The sequence below is a fragment of the Amphimedon queenslandica genome, unplaced genomic scaffold (genome assembly GCF_000090795.2).
Source record: "Amphimedon queenslandica unplaced genomic scaffold, v1.1 AMPQUscaffold_13354, whole genome shotgun sequence".
Taxonomy (NCBI): Eukaryota; Metazoa; Porifera; class Demospongiae; order Haplosclerida; family Niphatidae; genus Amphimedon; species Amphimedon queenslandica.
In genome coordinates this window covers 128,069-137,026 of record NW_003546410.1, presented here as the reverse complement: position 1 = coordinate 137,026, position 8,958 = coordinate 128,069, and the positions used below count along the sequence as shown (strand labels likewise).

The following is an 8,958-nucleotide window of genomic DNA, read 5'->3' as shown; positions in this document are numbered from 1 at the left end:
TGTTGTGTGGATTATATCGCTATATGAAAGAGAATAAAGAGCGAACAGGTCACACTTCACTGGATGGTTTAAGAAAGTATGAGCACATATCAGAAAGGCAGAGAGAAGAAGCATGCAAAGCTCTACGTGTAGTTCCACAAAGTGTGAAGGAACACACTTCTGTTACCACTAGCTCTCAGGTATTAAACCTGGAATGCTCATCTAGGTCTGTTGTACCTACTTTCTCTTTTGGATCAGCATCTCTCAATGGGTGCACAATTAATGTGTATCAAGGTGCATATAATCCTACACCAGACCATCAAGAATAATTGTTTTTTGTTTCAAAATAATAGCAAAAATATTTGATTAAATTGTGGGTGGGTTATAACATCATTGTGGGTGGGTTAAAGCATTGTTGTGGGTGGCTTAGATCACTGCTGGGGTCTTGCTGAGTTATAGTGCACGCGGTACCTTTGATGTGCGTCATCAGTAGGATATAACTCACTGTAATGTGTAGGTTATTCTTACTTTAATAAGATAGTCTAATACATTCTGTGGAGTTGTGAATAGAGGGAATGTAGTGAGAAATGTATTGAGGAAATCCAAACCAAAATAGCTGACTTTAGTCAATCGGAGAAGCAAACTATCCAAATTACCACAACTGACCTGAATAAAGAAAGCAATCATTTATAGTGTAAAAATATCCTAAGATTTTTTTTACTATTTGCATTCATACATGTACATGTAGCTTGGTTCTACTTTATAATGCATTTGGAATAGACTGGAGAAGTTTTTGGAGTGTGTTTTGATATCCTTATGCTATGTAAAGTTTGAGCTGATTCCAGCTTAAATTTATAGAGTTACAACCACTTTTTAAAATTAGCAAAAATTAAAAAAATACTCTGTACTACATGTATAGCCCATAGTTTCTCAAAAATGGCTCCAAAATCACCTCCAATTTTATTACATTTTTTGATACATATTGATGCCTTTACGCTATGTAGAAAGTTTGAGCTAATTCCAACTTAAATTTTTTGATTTACAACCACTTTTTAAAATAAGCCAAATTCTGAAAAAATCATGGGTTATAATAACCCATGGTTTTTTAAAGGCTCTCCCAATTTTTAATACAATTTTGATACATCTTGATGCCCTCACGCTATGTAGGAAGTTTGAACTAAATGCTTCTAGAGTAGTGGGATGGTTGATTGCTAAGGCATCTTAATTGTTATTTCTCAAAAACAATAATTATGTACATCTATAAGTGTGACATACACTTTAGATATAAATACATATACACATGTACATCACGTGTGTAAAAACAATCATACATGTAGGAAAGATCTTGGGGTAAAGGTTGTAAAAATATTAAAATAAAAAGTAATTCAACTCAAATTAATTTTCTTACCAGTTGTTCTTTCCCGCTTCTAAATGTGCTGTATCGCATAAACTTTGAATTGAGCTCAACAGGTTCCCCTTGACTAGAGAAAATAAAATAGAATAAATAATTATCATTAGAACTAACAATCACTAGTTATCACTTTAGCGAGTATCACTAATTATCACTCACCTTTGGCTTTGAAGTATTTTATTCTGTTTCTCATTTTCAATACACTGTAGGAGAACAATAAGTATCAATAAGTGTTGCTTTTAATAAACTTCATGGAAAATTGCAATTACTTAGTAAGTACTCTTTAAAGGTACAGTGTATTTTAAACATACAAAAGTTTATATACCTGAGCAATATCAGCTATCCACTGTGCCTTCTCTGCCACTGACATTGCAATAAATATCAACTTCTGCTTGGACTGACTCTGTGAACCATCATCAATCTCAAGACCAAAACTGAGAAAACGTAACTCTAAAAATAAAAATAAAAAAACAAAGAAGAGAGAGATAAGAGTAAAATAGGGATGAGTATAATGTACATAACCAGCAATACATAAATTCAATAATATCTTAAGGAGACAAACGCTTGTGGGCATTTAATTTAGTGAATTTTAGCAATTTAAACCGTCACTAACTTAAGTCCACACTAACATTAATTTCTAATTAAATTATTGATAGTGATTACTATTAAATGATGAAAATGCTAAATAAAATACCAGCCAAATGTCAGTATCATGAAAATCGCTACAATAAGTACACACTAATAACTTTCTCCTTAAGGTAAATACTGTACATGTACATGTATTACGTTACCTGGATACTCAGGGAGTGCATGTTCATGTATCCTACATTTAGCGAGTGAGAGCAACCCGTTCTCTTTCAACAGACGGTATCCCTCTTCTCCTTTCTTCTCCACTCTCTGTGTCACTAGGAAATGCTTTGAAAATAGGAAGCAATAGTTCTGCCTCCTTCTTGTCTTTCTGGAGAAAGTGAGCAGTTTATCATCCTGTCTCCAGATACAGAGAATACCTTTAAGAAGAGATGAAAAATAACTTAGCAATTAATGTACGTGCTTACCCTTTCTAACTAATGCCTGCTCCTTGTCTAACAAAACAGGGCAACCTCCTTCTATCTTGGACTCTATTTTAAGGACGTTACGAATATTTTCAGAATAGGACACCTCATCTGTCACACCCTGCAATATAGAGGGACCAGAAAGAAAAAAAGAGTTAATATGCATGTACATGTGTACATGTACATATAAATGAATGATTAAATGAGGCCACACTAGAGACTGTAATGTGTATTATTAAATATTAATGTGTCACTACTTTGCTATATGCTATTTTTATAGAGGGATAATGTGCATTAATCGTCACATACTTTGTGTATCAATTCCAATTCAGTCCCCATTTCAGACAGTGCTGCATAATCAACATGTTCTATTGGAGTGTGGGACTTTAGCTCTTGGATATCTTGAATATAACAAGTTATCTAATAGAAACACCATAAAAATAATTATATCACTAATGTACATGTATATGTAAATACATATATTACATATGTACATGTATTAATACCAAGAGTACATGATGGGTATTGTTACTAATAACACAAAGCGGTATCCATTAAAATCCCCAAGCATTCTAAACAGTGCCTAATTATTGTGTGTGTGGGCACATAATCCAATTAACAATTACAGCTAGTGAATGTTAGCATACAAGTACTACGCAGGATATGGAGAGAGTGTGTAATGTTAAGCATAATAATAATGTTAATGGTGAATTAATTGGTCCATATGTTGTTCATAATGTGATAGTTAAGGAAGCAAGGCATAGACAAACAGATTAAAGTAAACAATCTACATGTATGTGTATGCTTTAAAAAACAACAAGTGACAGTTTCACTTGTAAACAACTTCCCTCTCTCTCTTTCTCACTAGCACTACTTTCTCTGCCTTAAATGACTTGTTTCTAAATTTATCTTTCTCTTTCTCTCTATTTCTTTTTAGTCCCTCACTCCCTCTATCTTGATCATTCCCCACTCATTTAAATAAATCCTTTTTCTTCTCTATCTCTCCTAGCTCTTTTCTAAATCTTATACTCTCTCTTTTTCTCTCTCTCCCTCTACGCTTAAATTTCTGCATTCCTCATCGAAGTCACGTCCCTAGCAATATATGCATAATATAGTCAATTAGTAGTAAGTGCTTTTAGCGTAAAATTCCATTATTGGATGCCTCATTACTCAGTGCTAGTAGATGTCACAAACTGTTAAAATTCTTTAAGCTCATGATATATACTGGCTACTACACTGACACATGCTTTCTTTCAATTCGTGAGTAAACAATAGTTGATGTGTTTGCGTGATTTCAATGTGGGCATACCTTAAGCTCATGTTTACATGAACATGTGTATACATACATGCATGATCCTCCCTATGTTTGTACTTCTACTTCCCTAGCCTTTGAACATAAATATTATACATGGTTCCATGTATAATATCCAGCCTTTGAAGAACCCACTTCCTGAGTCTATCATATCACTCTTTATTACAGTATGTATGTACAATGTACTTTACAAAAGTCAATCAAAGGCCTATTATTTTATTATCATTGCTATTATTGTAATCAAGAGAAGGTTGTATGAAAAATGTAGAGTCTACTACTACACGTATATGTACATATTTCCTATTGATATGGAAACAATACTATAATACATGAACATCAGTTACTTGTACAATATGTATAATATCATAATATAATGTGACATACTCTTTTCAATGGAGAGACCAGTAGCTCTTCAAACCTGTGACCATCGCACGTGTGCCTTGACTCAATCTTTTCCAAGAACTCTTTGAATTTTGGTTGAAACTTAAGATCAAACAGAACCTAGGGTACATGTAACCAAATATAGGGAGGATGGGTTGGTTGGTATGGCTATACTTCAAAAGCGTGAGTGTGATTGCCAATGTATTGATGATAAATAGACAGCATTGGGAAGAATAACTTTAAAACATCGCCTAAGGGAGAGAGGGAGGGAGGAAGAGGGGGAGAGAGAGGAGAGAGGAAGAGAGAGGGGAGGAGGGAGGGAGAGGGAGAAAGAGGGAGAGGGAGAAAGAGGGAGAGAGGAAGGGAGAGAGGGAGGGAGGATAAAGGAGGAGAGGGTGGAGGTAGAGACAAAGGAGAGACAAAAGAGATTAGGAAAGAATTATTAATCAATGAGAGATGAAAGGAATATAAGGAAGTGATGACATGAGATTAAAAATACAAATAAATCATCAAATTCAATTCTCATAGTCCAAAAATGCTTAATATTATATTTAGCAAGTGATTTAAGCGAAATAGTTCACTACTAAAATAGCAAATCATACACAAGGTCACAAACACACATTCGAGTACAATACAAACAAATACACAGAGTTCACACTACTCTACACTGCATAAATAAAAAACTTCCCCACTAGTTCATGGGAAAGAGGAAATTAAGAAAAAACTCAAACAAAAGTTGTACACACATAAGTATACATGTATAGAGAGAGAGAGAGGGGAGGAAGAGATAAACAGAAATATAATTAAATAATATGCACAATGGTCCGGTCACATAATGTCTAAATATTAATAGTTTGTATTGTTAGATTTGTCAACAGATAGTGGAGTGAACATTATACTTCAATATGATCAAAAATTCTAAGAACAACAACAATAATGACGATAATGACAACTATCAAATCACTGATAAAGAGAATGACAAGCAACACGTAAGAGATTAAAGGGAACAGCAAGCTCGCTACCAAGGTGCAATAACATATATAATGCTATAGGTAAGCAAAGATAAAACAAGTGATATGTATAGGAATGCTATATATGGACGTTATGTTCAATTGTAATTGTGGATTTATAATATAAATTCTTTCTCCTTTTTCTTCTTTCTCTATTATAGTTTTACTCGATTTCTTTTCTTTATCAGTTAATCACATCAACAAATCATAATTATCAATGCATGTACCACAATAGCATATTATCATAAACAAGCCTATTGTTATGAATAAATTTACCTAATATCACCACTGGCCATTTATCCACTTGATTACTGAGTCCTCTCAAAAACAACTGATGGAACAAGAGCAGTTCATTACTAATTTGGATAAAAAGAATAAATTAAAAATTAAAAAATGAAATGATTTTTAAATGGTACATGTACACATGTATTTTTGATACTCTCTCTATTTATCTACTTTTATTTTCACATGTACATGTACATGTATTTTCTCTTCTTGTATTTACCAGTTTCTAAATATGTTAACTGATTGGTCCATTGTTAAAGGTGGCTTGTTTGATGCTGCTGCAATGTTGAACTGGTTCTGAAACTCACTAGTCAAAATCACCAACTGCTTCACGTAATTCTGCTCTGACTCAACCAGCTTCCATATCAACTAGGAGAAACAAAAAGGAGTAGTAGAGGCAACAAAAAATTAAGGAGGGTATAATATAAATTCATTCCCTTTCATCTTCTTTCTCTGTTATATTCTCACTTGATTTCTTTTCTTCATCAGTTCAGCATGAGACGAGTTTGTGTAGGCATGAACCACTTGTTTCCAACGACGGCGAATGAGCCACCCACGTATGTGAGACTGTAGCTAATAGAAAAGGAAATAGTTTTAATAAACAAGGAAGGAAGAGAAAAAAAAGGGTGGGAGAAATGAGAGAAAGTGATAGAGAATTAAGAAAGGGGTTGAGTGAGATCTACTTACAATCCTTGCACTCTCTTCCTCTTGATCTGAAGAGTTAAGTTCTGGTGTTGGTGTTCTAGGAGAAGAACTTATGCTGACACTGCGCCTAGGAACAATCAACTGAGAGAGAGAGAAGGGGGGGGAGTGAGAGAGAGAGAGAAAGAAGGAGGGAGAAAGGGAGGGAGAGAGAGAGAGAGAAAAAGAGAGACAATAAGGAAGGATGAAAATGTCATAGAATGAAAAAATTGAAGTGGAAATAAGAAAAGGAACTGAGATTAAGAGAGAGAGAGAGAGACAGAGTTCAAAGTGTTTATGCATACATATTAGACAAACACATAAACTGCCAAGAGGAAGCAAATCAAGCAACACAAACAAGCACACACATCACAGACACACACTCAGAAATAAGTCGCATGCACACATGCATTCCCATTACGCAGCATTTGGTAGGGAAATAACAAATACACTTTGAAAGTTGTTCTATTCATATAACTTTTCCCGAAAGTGAACAGGAAGACTGATACATTATAAACATAAATTAACTATGCATACATGTACATGTCTATACTTATCATGTGGGTTTCTCTCTACTACTGTCTCCAATTATTGTTTGTACTAGAACTTTCCTGTATGCATATGAGTTAGTCAATTTTATCTCATTTCTTGGTAAATGCATGTGTATCTTAATGAAGGGATATTTGCATGGTCATGATGAGTGTCAACACTTTTAGGACAGACAAATGGAAGTCTTTATTTCTTAATTATCAGTAGCTGAAATGCAATTACAATTAACTCAATGCTACCTTAACTATGTTTCTCTCAGACTCATATTTATAATTAATGTTTTCTCTCTCCCTTTTTCTCACTCTAAACTTTATTAATCATACAAAATATCAGCTACATGTAAATCATTTGTTGTAATAATAGATATACATGTACTCACAGAGGCTCTGAGATGAGCTATATTTTCCTGAGATTCAAAATGCTGCCTTTTCAGAAACTGTAGCTCACGAGAAGTAGATGTGAATTGCGAACGGAGTAGATCGTACTTCTGCTGTAACTCACCAAGCTCCTGCTGGACCTTAAACATACTAATCAATAGAAAAAATACATTATAATTGACAATGGTATTATAAGAGTATCTTTGAAGATAATTATTAACGCTAAAAGTAAAATGAAGGGACTATTGCTACAATTATAACATGATTAAAAATTATAAGAAAAATCCATAACGAAATTCTAGTAACACGATTACATGAAGCACAAAAGCGAATGACAAAGGCACTGTTTATCATCCTTCTCTTTTGTAAGTGGAGCGCAAGGCAACAAACAATAACAGGCTCTATTGAAATGAAAGGATCCATTTAAAGAAAACATTAACACTTATTACATGTACACAATGTACTGGTTACAAGTTGCTTGTGCTAGACTGGAGTCTACAAGCAACTGATTAAATTTTGAAGCTTGAACTTATGATACTGAAAGCCCAATAAACCTCTCATGTGATACTCATTAAGTGTGTGTGTGTGTGTGTGTGAGTGAGTGTCTTCAAGACATCCTAGTGTGTTATCTGAATGAAACCTAACAGAATACATGCATGACATCAAGTAGAGAGTTGCCAAGTAACAAGTACACACACACTTTCACATTAAATATCAATCAATGAACACAAACACAACTGATAAATCATCACTCAATAACTTTATAGTCCAGTGTCAGTGTCACTGCTCATTACGATTACAGTGTATGTATTAATGCTATAGTATGTATATGATTAGCTGGACTGACCTTGATCGTCTAATAGCTGTTATCCATTTGTCTCTCTCTGATCGACTCTCAGCTATGAATATATGCTGCTTCAGTGAGTCTGTGCTTATAAAAAACCCTCCCTGAATAAAAACAGGAATAAATAAACAATACGACGCTAACATCAATGCATAATAACAAGAGTATATACTCTTGATAATAAAAATCGACTAATACTATAAGTTGGCACTATTATAGGAGATACGGGCCAATTCCAGAGACTAAAGGTTAATGTGAGGAATGGCTGTACCATTACAGTCTTATGCATACATGCATGCATGCATGGATCAAAGAAACAAAGAGGCAGGCTGGCTCAGCAGACTGAAAAATTAATGCTGTAAAATCAATGTAATTGTACACGTACAATACATATGCACTCTCTGATCTGTTACCTCTCTGTCTTGCGGGAAGCAGTCAGGCAGGAGAGTGTCGACAACAGCAACTGACCCAACTGTACAGCTCTCGACAAGGAGGACACCAGTTGGACGGGAAGAGGTCTCAATGTCATAATAAAAGAGAAAGTTACGGTGTAGGAGACACCATTTCTTGCTTGCCGCGGCTTTCTTGCTGCTCTTTCCCCCTGTGTCGAGTTTGGAGAGGTAGCCTTGAAAGTTGGGAGCTTTCTTGGCCTGAGCGCTTAGCTCTGCCAGTTGCGAGTCCTCGAGTCGGAGAGACGCGGCCATTCCACCATTCAAAATAGTAGGCATTGCCAAGTAGAGAGAAAGGGAAGGAAGGGAGGAGAAGGAACAGGCAGTGGTTTCTATATGGCAGTGCAGGCAGCGAGGCTGTAGTAGCAGCAGTAGTAGATCTAGTAGTAGTAAATGCTTTGAATGAAAAGGAGTGTGCTCCTAATTATATTCTGGTAGAGAAAACATATGATCACCAACGCACATGCAAGTTTAATTTCCTCCTCAAACGTCACTTCCTTGTGAGTATGAGATACATTATTTTATATTCCTGGAACTGTTAGATTCCAATAGTTTCAGTTACCACAATAGCATATTTTCAAAACTTTTATGAAAAGCACAAAGTCCAAAAAATTATGTGCAGCAGAAT

At 35.0% G+C, this 8,958-nt stretch overlaps 1 protein-coding gene across 1 annotated transcript in view; it reads right to left on the bottom strand.

The window, feature by feature from the left end:
- LOC105313096 (ras-specific guanine nucleotide-releasing factor 1-like) overlaps window positions 1-8,739 on the bottom strand; it is a 31,878-nt gene extending 23,139 nt beyond the window's left edge. The window contains exons 1-16 of the mRNA XM_019997761.1: window positions 8,295-8,739; window positions 7,885-7,985; window positions 7,040-7,187; window positions 6,118-6,216; window positions 5,899-6,003; window positions 5,651-5,799; window positions 5,422-5,501; window positions 4,310-4,386; window positions 4,139-4,255; window positions 2,752-2,862; window positions 2,446-2,563; window positions 2,182-2,397; window positions 1,716-1,840; window positions 1,550-1,593; window positions 1,388-1,460; window positions 508-645 (exon numbers count right to left, since the gene is read on the bottom strand). Of these exons, the coding sequence (XP_019853320.1) occupies window positions 508-645; window positions 1,388-1,460; window positions 1,550-1,593; window positions 1,716-1,840; window positions 2,182-2,397; window positions 2,446-2,563; window positions 2,752-2,862; window positions 4,139-4,255; window positions 4,310-4,386; window positions 5,422-5,501; window positions 5,651-5,799; window positions 5,899-6,003; window positions 6,118-6,216; window positions 7,040-7,187; window positions 7,885-7,985; window positions 8,295-8,609 (2,016 nt within the window). The 5' untranslated portion in view covers window positions 8,610-8,739. The remainder of the gene's footprint in view (window positions 1-507; window positions 646-1,387; window positions 1,461-1,549; window positions 1,594-1,715; window positions 1,841-2,181; window positions 2,398-2,445; window positions 2,564-2,751; window positions 2,863-4,138; window positions 4,256-4,309; window positions 4,387-5,421; window positions 5,502-5,650; window positions 5,800-5,898; window positions 6,004-6,117; window positions 6,217-7,039; window positions 7,188-7,884; window positions 7,986-8,294) is intronic.
- Between the last annotated feature and the right edge of the window lie 219 nt (window positions 8,740-8,958).